Source organism: Protopterus annectens, chromosome 1.part0 (assembly GCF_019279795.1).
Source record: "Protopterus annectens isolate FY-2018-M chromosome 1.part0, PAN1.0, whole genome shotgun sequence".
NCBI classification, from domain to species: domain Eukaryota; kingdom Metazoa; phylum Chordata; order Ceratodontiformes; family Protopteridae; genus Protopterus; species Protopterus annectens.
In genome coordinates, this window is record NC_056725.1 from 1,553,181,238 (window position 1) to 1,553,198,998 (window position 17,761).

Consider the following 17,761-nt stretch of genomic DNA (forward strand, 5'->3'; position numbering starts at 1 on the left):
TTAATTCATGCACCCTTGGATAAGGGCCACTTGTTTGGAGTAGAAGCAGAAGTGCTTAAAAAGATGGAAGACAAAGCAAAATTTATGCAAACCGTAAGATTTCTTTCAGGTTCAACCTCCTAGGTTCAGCAGGAATTTTCCATCTAAGCAGTGGTCCTTTCCTACACCTAGCAGACAGGCAAGGTAAGCCCCACAGGGACAGACCACCCAGGCCCCTATCCCAGACACAGCAGAGAACTAAACAGTGGACTACCTCCACCCCAAAGGCAGGGAGTTCTAAGCTTTCATTCTATGGCAAAAACTCTCAATGACTCCCTCTCCCCCCTCTGCCCTCCTTTCACTCACCAAAAGCTAGGAGAAAGGCTCCCCTCTGCAACAGAAGTTGGCTGTCTGTAACAAAGGTCCAATGGGTCTTAAAGATCATTTTTCAGCAATACAAATTCTCTTTCAACAAATTCACAATTTCAAGAGGGTACCCAGACTTGCCTCCAAATCAGTGGGCAGAGGCACTGAAACAAATCCACACTCTTGTATCCCAGGGGATAGCAGAACCTGTTCCAGCAGATCAAACAGGCAAAGGCTTTTATTCCAGACTATTCCTTGTTCCAAGAAAAGAGGGCACTTGGCGCCCCATCCTGGATCTCTCCATTCTGAACACCTCTCTGGTGGTCCCCAAATTCAAAATGCTAACTTTGCACCAGCTGCTCCCTGTGCTGACAAAAAATGACTGGTTAGTGACCCTAGATTTAAATGATGCCTACCTCCACATCCCCATAAGGGAATCTTGTAGGAAATTCCTGCGCTTCAGAGCAGGCTCACAACACTTTCAGTTCTCTGCACTACCCATTGTCTTATCTGCTGCTCCCAGGGTATTCACCAAATGTTTAGCGCCATCAATAGCATTTTTCAGACAGAAATAATACAGATTTACTCTTATCTGGAAAACTGCCTCATTCAGGCAGAGTGCAAAGAAAAGCTGCTGCAGGACCTCCTCTTTGTCAAAAACCTCCTAACTTCCTTAGGGTTCACCATTGAGAAGAAATCAAAGCAAACACCCTCCAGGAGGATCATTTTCTTGGTAGCTCTGCTGGACACAGCATCCCAAATGGCCTTCCTATTCCTAGAAAAGCAGAGCTTCCTGCCTCTCTACTTTACCCAGCTGGCTTCCAGCTGAGGAAGTTCCTGCAAGCCTTGGGGTACATGGCATCTTGCATCCTTCTAATACCTCTGGCCAGGCTTCACATGAGAAAACGTCAGTGGTATCTAAAGCACCTTTGGTGTCAGCACTCAGCCTCTAGAGACTTCTCTTCTCTGATCCCTTTGCTTGGGGTGCTCACTTAGCAGGCAGGTGCACCCAAGGTCTTTGGGATGCCCAGCACCTTCCCTTGCACATGAACCAGAAGGAAATTATGTCAGTACAAAAGGCTCTGACATCCTTCAAATCCCATCTCAGACCAGGAGTTTTCCTTATCAAAACAGACAACACCACAGTAATGTAGTACATCAACAAACAGGGAGGGATCCAATCTTACCCTCTGTGCAGGCTAGCCATGAACCTCTGGCTTGTCGCCTCCTCCATGGGATTACATCTAATAGCCCAATACCTACCAGGGATCAACAACACCCTGGCAGACCACTTAAGCAGAAACTTACTGGACCCCCACGAATGGCAGCTCCATAGAAAATATCTTTTTGCAGGTCACTCAGGAGTGGATAACTCCAGAAGTGGATCTCTTTGCTTCGCACCTCAACCACCAGGTAAGAAAATTCTGTACCAGGGCACATCACCACCTAGCGTGGAAGGTGGATGCCTTGACCTTCTCCAGGAACCACCTCTTCGTGTACGCATTCCCTCCTCTGCCTCTTATACCCAAGGCACTGGTCAAGATAAGGGAGGAGAGACCAAAGGCCATCCTCATTGCTCCAGACTGACCCGGACAGCATTGGTACCTCTTGCTGGCGCAGCTTGACATCACAGCCTCCCAGGCAGCTTCCCATGATCTCAGACCTCTTGACTCAGGTGTGGGGGCGAAATGCTGCACCCAGACTTGCAGATTCTCAAACTGTCAGCCTGGCTAATACTCTAAAAGCAAACAAGGGGCCCCTGTTAAGCAAAAGGGTCCTTGACATTATCACAGAAGCCAGAAGGCCCAACAAAAGAAAATCTTGTGCAGGAAAATGGAAAAGATTCTGCTGCTGGAGCCAGTCCAGAGGGGGCAGTTCCTCACAACCTTCTGTCCCTCTTATCCTGGGCTATCTAGCAGAGTTATTCAATAGTGGCCTCTCCTTCTCTTCTGTGAAAATACACACCTCAGCCATTTCAGTTAATTTTGACACAGACCAGCCCCTGTTCTCGCATCCTTTGATTAAACAATTTCTCAGTGCTTCTTCTAATATCAGACCTCCTAGAAAACCATCCACGCCGTGCTGGGACCGGAGTTATATTTTGGAAAAACTAACCTTACCACCCTTTGAACCTGCTGCTTCAGCAGAACTGAAATACCTCTCCTGGAAGATGGCTTTCCTACTGGCTATCACCTCAGACAGAAGAGTTTCAGAACTTACAGGCACTGATGGCCATTGAGCCTTTCATAGTTTTCCATGCAGACAGGGTCTCCCTGAGGACTAACCCCTCCTTTATGCCCAAGGTGGTATCTAATGTGACTCTCAACCAGGCCATTCATCTACCCACCTTCTTCCCTATCCCTCAAAACAAGGGGGAAAGAATTCTGCATTCACTAGACGTGCAGAGACGGCTCAGATACTACCTGGACCGTACTAAACCCTTCAGGAAAACAGACCAACTTCTTGTCAGCTTTTCCCCAGGGGCAGATGAGAAGCCCATTTCCAAATGGATATCACACTATATCCATTTCTGCTACAGATTACATGGGAATCCACCCCCTATATAAACCTCCACTTCCACAGCATTCCTCAGAGGAGTTCCCACCAGGGGAATCTTGGAAGCTGCCACTTGGACCTCTGTCCATACCTTTCCCAAGCATTACCATCTACCTCTTTTCTCTAAGGCTAGGACAGGGTTTGCCTCTGCAGTTTTGCAGGGCATGCTTACCCATGCCTAGGTGTCTAACTAATCCTTCCACCCATGTCCTCAGCTTTGGGAATCCTCCCACAGGTGATGACTAAAACAGTGAAACACGAAGAACATAGTATAGTTGTGAACACTTTCCATGAATGTAGATGTTCAAGTGTATTCACTGTTGCAGTCCTGGTTATCTTCTTATGGTGGCTTTTAGCCGCCAGGACCACTTTACCATATTTCCTTGGGCTTCTGACTGGTTAGGGCAAGAAAAACTAATGTCATGGCATTGGCTGCCTTGCTTTATAGCACTGACGACCTGACGTCAGTCAACAAGTGGCAGCAGCTGACGCAGAAAAACATTGACTCTGGTATTTGGGCCGGCTGAGGGCTACCACAGCACGGATAACCCACAGGTGATGACTGCAACAGTGAATACACTCAAACATCTACATTTATGTTAAGTGTACAGAGCTGTACTTTCTTCATATGTGTCTGTGGGTGTTCAGGTACTCCATTTTGTGACCTTATAGGTCTGGGGATGGACTGCTTCACTTGTAAAACAAAATGGTTGTGTAACAGCTTGATAAAGCAGGCCTCAGAAAATCTCTGGAAGCTGACAGAGTTCAGAAGCCAGAAATGCCTTAGACTTAGTCAACAGAAAGTCGCTACCTGTTTTATATGATTTTTATTTATTTAATTTTGCATTCTTTAAACAGCAGTTAACTGAGTGGGTAGGCTGCCCAGATTGGGGGAGAATATAAGTAGCTAGAATCCATTCAAGTGAGTAGGATATATTAAAAATAGAAGCAATTCAGTTAAGATATGCAGTGTCAAATTTAAGTGTAAATAGAAGGTAGCTGTAAATCTTACAAAACTGAGAGGGCTAATTAAAAAAAAAAAAAAAAAAAAAAGTTGGTATTAAAGTAAATCAAAATCTGCTTGTACTTGGGTGTTTGACTAGTATATTAGTTTTGAACAGTATTGTACCAGTTTTTTTGTTTTGTTTTACCAGTGTTTGTGCTTTTTGTAATACTCTGAGAGAGGAGACCTGCAAGTTAACTGTTTTTCGCAAATAACTTCTACTTTAGCAGATATGTTTGTAAGCAGGTCATAATTCTGTTTCCCATTTTCTATTTGCTAATTATGGTAGTAAGTTTTTGAATTGTTTTATTCTTGTATATGAATATGTTAATCAGATTAGGAGTTACCTGATTAGTAAGTCATATTTGAAAGATGTAATAACCCCTTTGTAACCAGTAATTAAAGTAAAGGTCATCAGCAGGTCTAAGCAGACAGGGTGGTCCAGGTGCCGGTTTCTGATGATGTACTGAGAATCATTCATTAACATTGAACCATTTTGGCAGTAAATGTAATGTATTAACTAAATATATGGAGTTTGCTGTTAAAGTAGCTGGCTTTATTTAAAAAAAAAGATACTTGGGTGCCAATTCTTGTTCATCGGTGAGTACTTAATTGTTTCTTGCTTTACTTTTACGTCTAGCATAAAGGGAACAGTATCTATCCTTCCTTCTTCCTACAATTTCTAATGTAAAAGTCACATTATATGCACAGGTGCATTACCTGGGATTCAGGTTTTTTTTTTTTTGCTGGATGTTCTGACTTTTTTCTTGGCATTGCTACTTGCACCTTAATGTGTAGCATTTGTATTTCCTGTCAAGAGCATAATGGCTTGTGATGTTGCCCTTTTGGTGCACTGTATTCTAATGTTCTATATACAGTGTTTTTGAAGCAGTGAGGGTTAAAGATGACATAATGTCTCTCACTTCTTGCAGACTTGAATGGCTGTTACATATCCAACAAACTTTGATAATGGTCATTTTACCCAGCTCAAATACTGTGTTGCATAAGCATGCTCATATTCACCTAGTTGATGTGTAATAAGTGCTTTACCTACTTTGAGCTGTTATGGGTTTATATAATGTAGGGACTTCTCTTAAGTATATTGTAAACTGTTGGGAAGGTGGAATGCAAGTAATAAAAATGAAGGTTAGAAAATCGCATAGATATTTAGCTTAATTCATTGATTGGATCATTCATTCATTCATTCATTCATTCATTCATTCATTCATTCATTCATTCATTCATTCATTCATTTCTCTGATACCTGCTTTTTCTTGTTTAGGGTCAGGAGAGATCCAGAGCCTGCTTCATTCTGTAGTAGACATAAGTCAGAGAACCAAACTTGGACATGATGGCAGTCCATTTCAAGGTGCACATTCATGTGTGCAGTTTAGAGGGTTGGCATTTCATCTGTTAACATGTCTGTGGGATATGGGAAGATACTCCATCTTAGCAAAAACCCATGCCGACTTCACTCAGAAGTCTGTCCATGTGGGAGCAATGTGTACCAACATAACTAGCCATTACATTACTGTGCCACCAACATGAATTGTTGAAGAAACCTTTGTTACGAAGTATCAAGACATACACACCCATGCAGAAAAAAATGTTCTGTCTTTTGTAGGCTAATATTGCTTCAATCAGTAAATTGGTATGTTTTGATTATATTTGCAGAATTGTTATATTAACCAATAACTTGTTTGTTGTATGTGGGAGACCTTTTTCAGTGAATGCTATTAAAGTAAATATTTTCTTTTTAGTTTCAGAAAAAATGAACTCATCAACTCAGCCTCCACACAAAGATAACAAAACTGTTGAGAAAGTGGATGAGCATAGCTCTAGGCAAGACAAAAAATTAAGAGCCACCATACGATCAACAGAACGAGATCATAAAAAGACGGCACAATCTCCATTCATGCATGATGCCATGGGTGCATCATTGCCAAAAAATTCAATTTCAGATGTTGATTTCCAGAAGCCTTACCTCAGCCTTGCTCGTAGCAATAAACTTCAGGTGTCCATGCCTGTGCCATTATCTAGGACTACTCGACAAACCTCTAGAACTGACTGCCCTGCAGAACGATTAAAATTTTTTGAGACATTACGGCTTTTGCTACAGCTGACCACTGTTTCAAAGAAGAAAGAAAGAGGGCAATGGGTAAACCGGTCCAATGAACTCATATGGCTTGAACTTCAGGCATGGCATGCAGGAAGGAGTATAAATGACCAGGATCTTTATTTATATACAGCCCGTCAAACTATTCCAGATATCATTAATGAAATCTTGACATTTAAAGTAAATTATAGGAGCTTGCCTTCTGTGAAAGAAGGGGGATCTTTTGATAGCATGTGTGGTGAAGAGGAGTGTAGTGTGACTGAAAACTGCAGAACTTCAGAGACTCAGACTATGGCTCACCCATGCTACCACAATCACCTTCAGCGTCAGAAGGCATCTTTTGAGCAGGTAAAAAAGATCATGGAGCTGCTAGAGCACGTTGAAGCACTTTATCCATCACTGCAAGCCCTTCAAAAGGACTATGAAAAGTATGCTGCAAAGGACTTCCAGACAAGAGTGCAGGCACTTTGTCTGTGGCTAAACGTAACCAAGGACTTGAATCAGAAACTTAGGATAATGGGAACTGTCTTGGGCATAAAAAACTTGTCAGACATTGGCTGGCCAGTGTTTGAAATTCCTGCCTCACCTCCTTCCAAAGGGAATGAAGATAATGATGAGGGAACAGAGTCTTCAGAAACGTGTACAGAGGACAGTGAAGGTGAAGAACAAGATCAGGGCACTGCAATGGAGACATCAGAAGCCATCAAGAACAATTTAGTAGACACACGCAGGGTTCATTTTCGGTTCCAGGATCCTATTTTGAGGCAGGGCAAACCTGTGTCTGAGGATGATTTGAATTGTTCTAGAACTGTAGAATGCAGTGCTGACATCAGCTGTAGTAGATACTGCCCTACATCTATTTACAGACCGTTTGTAGATAAAGCACTGAAACAAATGGGATTAAGGAAGTTAATTCTTAGACTTCACAAGTTAATGGATGGGTCCTTACAGAGGGCTCGTGTAGCACTGATAAGGGATGATTGCCCACTGGAGGTAAGTTCTTTTTTGACTGACATGCTGGTGCAGTTCATTTTTCACAAAACCAAAACATATTTTTGATTTTCTACAGTGTAATAAGTCTTCTGTGAACATTCTGCTCCCATAAAATGGGCAGTACCTGAAGGTGTACGTATGATGATGAAATACATAATACTTATTTTTTTTCCTGCTGATATTTTTTGATGTGTACTGTTTTGTGTACTGTCTGTGCAGTAATTTAATGTTAGGTATGATATAAATTAACTGTGTATGTAATACATGGGGAGTGACTTGTGAAGGAGCGTAGGACTTCTCACATAGACTATTCAAGCAGTACTAAGATGTTCATCGTGTTACCCTGCAGCAGTCATCACACTTGGGTTATCCTGTCATCAGGTGGTCCCGCAGTCAGCCGGAATTCCAAAGTTTTGGTCCGGCGTCAGTTGCTGTCGCTTCTTCCCTGACGTCAGTGCGCCAGGGGTATATATAATGCATCTGACGCCATTTTCTTCAGTCTTTCTTGCCACGCGGTGCCCGAAGCAGAAGCAGTTCGCAAGTGCCGGTCGGCAGACTCCTGAGATTTTCGAAGTCGAATTTCAGATCCAAAGTCTTCAATAAAGCTAAGTACCCCATTGGGGAAACTTTTCTTGCCTCAGGCTGATGTCAGAAAAAGTTAACATTTGTATTTCTTTTGGGAAGCAAATACCTCATAAGGATTTTCATTCTTACTGCATACCTTGCCTAGGCCCAGACCACGACGTCGCTGGTTGTCGTTTTTGTGCTAGGTTTAATAAGTGTACTATAAAAAGACGCTTTGATTTCGCACAACACTACTTCTGTAGAAAATTTAACTACACGATGCCGTCGGATCAGCCGACTACCGGCATGCACAAAAAATGCAAGGATAAGGACAGGCAGCCTAGACCCAAGCCAGACTCTGAGGCCTCGGCTGGTCCGGTCTCCGGTTCACCGGTCTTCAGTGAGGCTCAGATGCAGCCCCTGACTACCGCAGATCTGGAACCCGAGACCGCTTCGGAGCTTTTGGCGGAGAGTACTAGGCCAACGCAGCCATTTTGTTTAGCCCCTACCGACGACATTGCTGAAAAAGATGTCGGTGCTGCAGAAACACCTTCGGTTTCTGAAGACGTATTCAGACCGACGACGCTCACCATTAAAACGTATCCTAAGACTAAGACTCCTATTAAACCTAAAAAGACTGCACTTCAGTCTCCAGTTCAAGGCCCCATGCCTAAGAAACAGATGCTGAAAATGGCTGAAGATTTGATCTCTCTAATCAGGGGTTCCCAACCCCCACTCGACAAAAGGCCTAGATAAGAGGAAGATTTTGCCTCCTCTGAACAAGTGTCTATTTCCTCAGGCTCCTCTGAGGACCAAGATTACTCCTTCTCCCCTTATGAAGGTTCTGATGCTGAGGATACTATTCCCTCAGCTTCTCCTCCTGAAGACTACTCCTTTGGGGAAACTTTACACACTATGAGGGAACATTTTCAGTGGGAAGGTCAGAACTACTCTGACTCAAAGAAAAGACTCAGAGAGTTTCTTTTACTCCCCCAGCACAGACCACTTGCCATCCCCCCAGTTTTAGACATTGTGGATGATGTTTACTTAGAATCCAGTTTGAACCCAGATTCTCTGCCTCCTGCTCCAGCCAAACCTGACAGATACTATAGAGTACCTGATTCCCACAAATTCCTTTATAAAAGCCCTATTGCTGATCCAAAGACTATGGGCTAAGGCTTCTATGGCAAAAAATTCTGTACCCTCTGAAAGGGACTCCAGAGCACTAGACAGATGGGGGAAAAAGGTTTACACCTCAGCCACTCTAGCTATGAGGGTACTAAATTGCCAATTTCACATGCTAAAATATCAGCAATTTCTAATGTCCCAGTTAAAACAAAAAATGAGCACACTCCCTCAACAGTCTGAATTGAAAGAAATGCAGGATCTGTTGCATGCAACTGAACAGGTGGGCAAACATACTTTACAATGTGGGTTTGATTCTTTGGAGGCTCTCTGCAGAGCAGCTGTCACTGGGTCTGTTATACGTAGGCATGCTTGGTTAAAGGAACAAACTCTACCTGATCATGTTAAAGCAAAACTTCTAGATGCTCCCTTACAGCTAGATGTTCTTTTTGGAGTTAAAGCAGAAGTAGTGTTAAAGAAAATGGAGGATAAGGCAAAATCTATGCAGACAGTCAAAGATTTTCTACAGGTACAGCCCCCTCGCTTCAGCAGAAATTGGCCAACAAAAAATTGGTCCTTTCCAGCTACTGAGAGACCACAGAGGGGTAAATACAGACGTCCAAGAGGCAGAGGACAACCACAAGCCCAGTACAAACCTCGGCAGTGGGGCACTGCAACACAGAAGGGAGGAGAAGACAGGTCCCAAACTACCAGAAGGCAAACTCAATGACTTGCACCTCATCTGGCCAAGCAACACTCTCTTGGCAGCCCCCTTGGGAGGAAAACTCGCACTTTTTTCAGACAACTGGCACATTGTCACAAAGGACAAATGGGTCCTAGACATAATTTCACAAGGATACAGATTCCATTTTCACACCTTGCCAATGAAAAGAGGAATGCCAAACCTGCCACAAAATCAATGGGCAGAGGCACAAAAACAAATTACAGCTGTCATGGACATGAGAGCCATTCAACTGATACCTACTCAGGAGCAATGCCAAGGATTTTACTCAAGACTCTTTCTAGTTCCCAGAAAGGACATTGCCTGGAGACCAATTCTGGACCTTTCAATTCTAAACACCTTCTTACAAGTACCCAAATTCAAGATGCTAACACTACAGCAGCTTCTTCCCATGTTGGGTAAGAAAGCATGGCTAGTAACGTTGGACCTCAAGGAGGCATACCTGCATGTCCCTATCAGACAAAGTTGCAGAAGATACCTCCATTTCATTGCAGGTTCAACCCTTTACCAATTATCTGTACTGCCCTTTGGCTTATCTACTGCGCCCAGGGTCTTCACAAAATGGCTGGCACCAGTAATTGCATACTGCAGACAGAGGAATTCAAATATACCCATACCTGGACGACTGCCTCATCCAAGCAGAAAGCAAGGACATCCTCTTACAACATCTGGCTTTTGTAAAACATCCAAGTTGCCTGGGGTACACAGTAAACAAAAAGAAATCAAAACTAGTACCCTCACAAAATATGACATTCCTGGGTGCCAGCTTGAATACAACGGCCCAGAAGGCTTATCTGACGCCAGGCAAGCAACTACAACTGACTCAATATTTCAAAACAATGGCAACAACTACCTGCAAGAAAAATTCTGCAGGCCTTGGGCTTCATGGCATCTTGCATACTACTAATACCATTTGCAAAGCTGCATATGAGGAAATTACAGTGGTACCTAAAAAGCGTATGGTCTCAACACAGCCACAGCTTGAACACAATGATATCTCTCATTCCCTGCCTACAACAGGAGTTTCTATGGTGGTCACAGGCATGTCACCTCAACAAGGGTCAGCCTTTCACCTTGCCCCCAGCCAGGCAAACTATGACAACAGATGCATCGGACTACGCCTGGGGGGCACACATGGCAGGACAATACGTTTAAGGCGTATGGACTGCAGATCAAAGGAATCTGCACATCAATCAAAAAGAGATGCTAGCTGTACAGAATGCTCTGACAGCCTTCAAGAATCTATTACATCCAGGACAACTTACAATAAGGATGGACAACACCACAGTAATGTGGTACATAAACAAACAAGGGGGTACACACTCCTACCCACTATGCAGGCAAGCAATGACCTTGTGGAACACAGCTCTGGCTTACCAAGTTCAGTTACAAGCTCAATTCCTGTCAGGAAAAAAGAACATTAGGCAGACGACCTCAGCAGAACCATCATGGATCCCCACGAGTGGAAACTGGATCCACAAGTATTTGCAATAACTCGGAAATGGGGCCTTCCAGACAGACCTGTTTGCCAATCCTCAAAACTATCAACTAACAAAATTTTGTACAAGAACACTTCACCCTCAAGCTTGGAAAGTGGACGCACTCTCATTCAGTTGGAAAAACCTGACAGTATATGCCTTCCCTCCATTGCCTCTCCTCACAAAGGTGCTTCTGAAAGTCAGAAAGGAGAGACCACGACTGATGCTCATAGCCCCAGACTGGCCACGCCAGCACTGGTACCCACTATTGAGGAATATGGCCCAGGGCCCACCTTGGATTTTACCACAGATTGCCCATTTGCTCACACAGCAAAACAATCAGATTCTTCACAGCCAGCTCAAAACCTTAAATCTGGATGCATGGTAAATCACCTAAGCATCCAGCCAGCTCCTCTTTCCCAAGCAGTTATGGATGTTATTCTGGAAGCTAGGAGGCCCAGCACCAGGAAGGCCTATTCGGACAAATGGAAAAGGTTTTGCGCCTGGAACCAAGCCAAAGGCCAAAACAAACTTCAGCCTCACATGCCTCAGATTCTACAGTATTTAACTGAGATGATGCACAAAGGACTTTCTTTTTCTTCCATTAAAATCCATGCATCAGCTATTTCAGCCCACTACAACACAGATCCACCCTTATTTTTGCATCCACTTCAAAGGCAGTTCCTCAGAGGGGCAAAAAACTTTAGGCCCCCCAGGAGAGCACCTACACCAACATGGGACCTCAATTTTGTTCTGGAAAAACTTATGCTACCTCCCTTTGAACCAGCTTTCTCTGCAGATCTACAGTTTCTATCATGGAAGACTGCCCTGCTGCTAGCAATAACTTCAGCTAGAAGAGTCTCAGAGCTGCAGGCACTAATGGCAGTGGAACCTTTCCTCATTTTCCATCAAGACAGAGTTTCTCTACGAACTAATCCTTCATGCCTAAGGTGGTTTCCAGTGTGGCTTTAAATCAAACTGTCCACTTACCCACCTTCTTTCCAAATCCACAGAACAAAGGAGAAAGACTCCTGCATTCCTTGGACATTCACAGGCAACTTCATTAGTACTTGGATAAAACTAAGGCTTTCAGAAAATCTGACCAGCTCTTTGTATCCTATGCTACAGCTTCACAAGGGAAGGCTATATCAAACAAACCATTTCCAAATGGATAGGACATTGCTTTTGTTTTTGCTGTACCCATCATGGAAAACCAGTTCCTGCTACCATTAGGCCCCACTCTACCAGGGCAACAGCTACATCTACAGCCTTACTCAGGGGGGTTCCAACCAAGGAGATTTTGGAAGCTGCAACTTGGAGTTCAGTACACACCTTTACCAAACACCATCACTTACCACTTTACTCTAAGACTAGAGCTGGCTTCGCCACTGCAGTTCTGCAGGGCCTTCTAGCCTCCTCTAACCCTCTATAACTCCTCCACCCATCCCTAGCTGCCTGATTCTACCCAAGTGTGATGACTGCAGCAGGGTAACGCGATGAACATAGTACAGTTTTCTACTTACCATAAATGTAGATGTTCGAGAGTACACCCTGCTGCAGTCCAGGTTACCCTCCCTCCATCCCCTCTGATCTAACTGAGTAAATCTCTACAATACCTTCCTGATGTATTTGCTTATAGCTGGAGGGATTTTGTGTTTGTGCAAAAAATTACTTAATTTGGTACTAATTACTGACCACCTTTTTGGGGGCACCTGACATCTGGGGCTAGAAAAACTGAAGAAAATGGCGTCGGATGCATTATATATACCCCTGGCGCACTGACGTCAGGGAAGAAGTGACAGCAACCGACGCCGGACCAAGACTTTGGAATTCCGGCTGATTGCGGGACCGCCTGACGACAGGATAACCCATGTGTGATGACTGCAGCAGGGTGTACACTCGAGCATCTACATTTATGGTAGGTACAAAACTGTACTTTAGTGCCACACTCACATTTATGAAGTTGTACTGAGCATGAGTTAAAAAGGAGATTGTGCATCCCACATGGTGTGTTTTTTTTTTGCTGACATGATAGAAAATAAACTCTGTAGTTTGCTGTTCTCTGCATCATAAACACTGTTTCACAATTAAAGATCATGTATAAAGGTGTTTTAATATAATTTAATTATCATAATGATTAAACTGCTACATGTAATAGGCTTTCTGATTTGACGTTTTGTAGTTTTTGCTTTAGTTACTTCATAGGAACTATATTAAGTTTAATAAACATGGGTTTACGTTTCCTGTATGCTGAGCCACTCTGCATGCATTTCCTGATTCCACGTCGTGTTCCTGCATTCTAATGATCTAATTACAGGGGGTAAACAGCTTGTAGTGGATAGGCATGTATTCTGTAGTCTGCAGCTGATTTCAACAAAGTAATACAGATACCAGCACAATCACTGGCAGTCAGGCAAGCAGTAAATCAATAAAGAACTAAATGGATTTACATTCAAATAAAATGTAAATGTAAAATGGAACACAAGACTCGTAGTAAAATGTATAGTGTTTGACATGCAGTTAATAACACAGACATAACACTGTAATGAATAGTTGTCTACCATGGATTATCATTTTAAAGAAGAAAAATAGGGGTATGCAAAACACCTCTTTGATTAACCTATAGAGAAGCATGTTTTGTATGCATTATACATTGCCTGAATTAGTTTTGGAATGGAAACTATACATCGAACTTAATGGGCTTCTTGGCAAAAATGGAAGTTTCAGCTAGCTGTATGTGGGACAAGGTACTGCAGGTTGTACCTAGTGAGAAACCAAACTGTCTACAGTAGTAAATTTCATATATGGGTGGAGCTGTGCTGCAGGTTTTAAGAGTCGGTCAGAAGGCTCGGAACCATTCACATATGCAGTTTGTTATACTACAAGCCATTTCCTAAACTTCTGTAGCAACAGCTCATAGTGTCATGTTTTCAAAAGTAGATTTAATTTCCTGGTGGGTTAGTGACCCCAGAAACCCATCCTCATCTTGGGTTGGGAGAATTCAAGTATGGTGGCTATACTGTCCTATAGGTAGAGCTCGTCTGCTAGATGGACAGCATCTAACCATGCAGCTACACCTCTATGCCAGACCGTGTTCCCTGATGGCAGTACTGGATATGATAAATAGATGGAGCTGCTCTACCAGGTAGTGTCTGGCTTGAGTAGCTGCACCAAGTCTTCTGGTGAAATTAGGCTATACTCCGAACAAGTAACGAGTTTCACTAATGTAAAATGTTATTGAATCTCATTACCTGTTCCTGGCATAGTGGGACTCTCTTCAGTTCAGTACCTCAAGGTATTGAATTTCAACATGTTTGCTCACATTGTCAGAAGGTGCTGTCAGATGAGACAGAATCAAGAAGAAATTGGGCAGCTACGCAGAATACAATACATAGAAACAGAATTTCATTAAACTTAAGTATAGGCTCCACTGATCTAACTAAAGTAGAAACCTACATATTATATAATCAGAAAGGCAGCTTTACATGACGAGAATGTAATTACAACAAAATGAAGTGCTAAGAAAACTTTTAAATGTGATCTTTAAACATAGTTGTAAATATGATGCTTTAGCTTATTTAGGAATGATTGTGGTTTTCAAATTTTCTTTCCATGGTATACCTTTGTTGGTGGTCCTTCTAAATTGTGCTGTTTTCATGAATGTATTAATGCTATACATCACTCTAAGCAGTGTTTAATAGAAGGTGTCTGCAGATCATTAAAAATATGAAAACCCATTTAGCCTATTAAGTTAAAACAGGATGGCATGGGTGGTGCAGCAGGTAGTGTTAAATCACAGCAAGAGCTTTTCCAGTTCCGTTCTCTGCTGAAGTTTCTTCTGTGCATTGTCTGCATGCCCCCCGTGTGTTTGTATGGATTTTCTTCAGGTGCTCTGGTTTCTTCCTACATTCAAAGACCTACAGTAGGTGGATTGGACACTAAATTGGCTTTAGACTTGAGTGTGTGGGCATGTGTGCAGCATGGAAGAAAAACAAAGGCAGAGCTAGCCTCCCAGTGGTGTGAACATTAGCTTTAGATGATTATAACTGTTAATGTGACACCCCAACCCCATATACAAAAAATGGGAAAAAGGATTATGGATGGATGGAATGATGAATAGAAGCTCCAAATGGCTTTATGCACACTGACTTGTGGTAGTCTTAAGGGGATTTTATATAGAGAAGGGATTATAAGGTTGAGCCCCAGTAATGAAAGTTGCTTGAAGTTTTCATCCATTAAAGTATTTCGTGTTACCAGGTTTTCACTTTAATCACTCCAGCTAGAACTGTCGCATGTAACGGACATAATTTAGATGGGCCTCACAAAGTATTGTGTGTAGGATTGTCAGGGTATATACTCATAAACCTTTTGCAGTAGTGCCAGTGAGAAACCCAAAGCTGTTGTGCAGTGGCATCTCTCATATTAATTTATTTCCCTACAATTTTCTGTTGTGTAGCTGTCTTGAGCCATTTTGTTTCATTAAAAGAGCTTGTTTACTAAATGTTTGACTCTTCAGTTTGCTCCAAGGGTTCCTGTTGCCTGTGCAGAACATGGTACACTGGTGAGGTTATCAGACCTGTTGTATTTTGGTTTTCCTCATTTGTTATGATATTCTGTTTCCATTTACAGTACTAGGACCCACTTTCATTTGCTTTTGCCTTTTAATTGAGTGCACAATGCCACATTGGTTCAGTTGTCAACCTTACAATCGCCATACATGTTGTAGATGCATTTATATATGTTGATTATGTTTAGCCCCTTGCTTCATCAAGAGATGTTGCCACCAAGCAGCCCCCCCCCCCCAATCAAGCATGGCAAGTGGTTTCCCTGGTCTCTATTGTTGGATTTGTTCCCAGTGCACTCGTTGCCTTTCCTGGGAGAGGTGAGCATGCCTCACACCTTCACTGCTCACCCCCCTGCCTGGCTTCTTTAGTGCTGGGGATTCTAATTGAACTTCACTTGCCTGGGTCACAGTAAGGGCTCGATCCCTCTGTGCCATGGAGCCAGATTGTAAGCACCTTTGGTGAAGTAGGCATGAACGTCAGCAGTGAAAGTGGGGGCTAAGGTATCCAGAAATGCCACAGAGCCACACTTTGAGAGGAATGGAGACATTGGATAGTTCAACTTGGGAACAGTTCGTTTTTTCCCCTTAAAAGCAGGAGACCCTAGTTCTTGGGGCAGCCAGCCCCCTCTGACCATCTGGGACTAGCACATTCTCTTGTCCTTCTACACTGGCCAGTGCAGCAATGTAGGGCACAGACAGTCTTTATACATGCTAGTTGGCAGCTCATTGTGGTTACCTCGTACCCAGGAAGATGTATTGAGCAGCAGGTCATCTATAAAGAGTAAAGCTGACTGTTGCCAGGCAGTTAGTAAAAAAAAAAAAGAATGTTAAAAAAAAATCCAGATTTTGGATGGAATCAAGGCCGTTTTTATAGTAAGTATTCCCAGATGGAGCATTTTTAAACAAAAAAACATTTGAAAAGAGTCAGTGGAAAGGAGACATGACCCAGAACTGGAGGAATATAAGTGGTTTTCCTTCCAGAGATGAGATTTTCTTCCACTTTTGACTGTGTTATCTCATGTCTGCCCCCTTTTCCACCCTCGCTTTCCCCCACATCCTAAGAGGAGGAATTTCTCTGTTCAGAAAGAAGTGGTTCTGTCTAACCACCAGTCTGTGGTTAAGAAATGATTACTTCAGAGTACAAAGTTAAATTCAGAGCCACCCCCTAAAAAGTATGCTTTCCCTCCCACTAGACCAAGGTGACCTTCATGAATCCAATCCTGCGTTGGTTGTTTTAAATAGTATTAACAGAGAGAGATGGGGAGTGTATGCGAGCCTTTCTGGCAGAGCATCAGACAGGGTTCTATTCAAGACTGTTTCCTGTTACCAGGAAAGACTAATATTGGGAAGTGTTCTGGACTTGACCATCTAAACAGGTTTCTTAGTGTAAACGTTTTCAGCTTGCTGTTATTCTGGGCTATCCTAGTAAGATGCACATATGGTTACTCTTGACACAAGGGTCAGCTACATTATTACTCCTGTTAACAGACAGGGGAGCCGTATGATCCTTGGCAAGGAGAAAGCATTTCCAATCACTTTCTTGCCGTATGAACTGTCTGTTGTGCTTAGAATGTTTGAGATGTATAGCTCTAGTCTTCCCCCACCTGTTGAACATATTTACCTTTATCTGCATGGCTGTATCATGTAGGTCAGTTCAGAGGAGCTGCTGATAGTGCGGTTAAACCAACTTGGGCATTTCCTTCAACCACATGAAGTTTAATCTTCTGCCATCTCAGTCAGAAGATATTTTTTAAATGCCTATGTTAAATTCTAACAGATACATATGCAGTAATAGAAAATAAGCCATTGTGAACATTTTGCATTTCCATGCATCACACATCTATGATTTCTTTTTAGCAGTTATGTAATCCAATATTACATAAATCACTCAATTTCTACTTTTCCACTTTCCTCCTGAATATTATTCTACATTTATTTTTCCCACAAATTCCATTTGTTTAAGCATATGTTGCTTCTTCCCTTTTCTGAAGATCTCCGTTCCATTTATTTTATTTCCTTTATAGTATTCAATATTTCAATTACAGTTGTTGAGATTATTTTCCATTTTCTAGAAATTGTTTTTTGGCAGACAGCATTAAAGTTAGTAAGGTGATTAGGTTATTTCTGGCCTGTTCAGAACCTATATCCCAGCTCAAAAATAAATCATCCTCTTGGTTAGAACAATTGGCTTCCTCAACATTTCTGACAAAGTACTGTGTAGGGCGTTTTAAAAATTGGCATATTCATTACGTCCCCCCAAAAAAATGCTCCCTCC

At 42.6% G+C, this 17,761-nt stretch overlaps 1 protein-coding gene across 1 annotated transcript in view; it reads left to right on the forward strand.

Annotated features, from left to right (window-relative positions):
• MAP3K4 (mitogen-activated protein kinase kinase kinase 4) overlaps positions 1-17,761 on the forward strand; it is a gene marked incomplete in the record, with an annotated part of 2,414,579 nt that overhangs the window by 848,436 nt on the left and 1,548,382 nt on the right. The window contains 1 exon segment of the mRNA XM_044068025.1: positions 5,665-7,013. Within this exon segment, the coding sequence (XP_043923960.1) occupies positions 5,665-7,013 (1,349 nt within the window).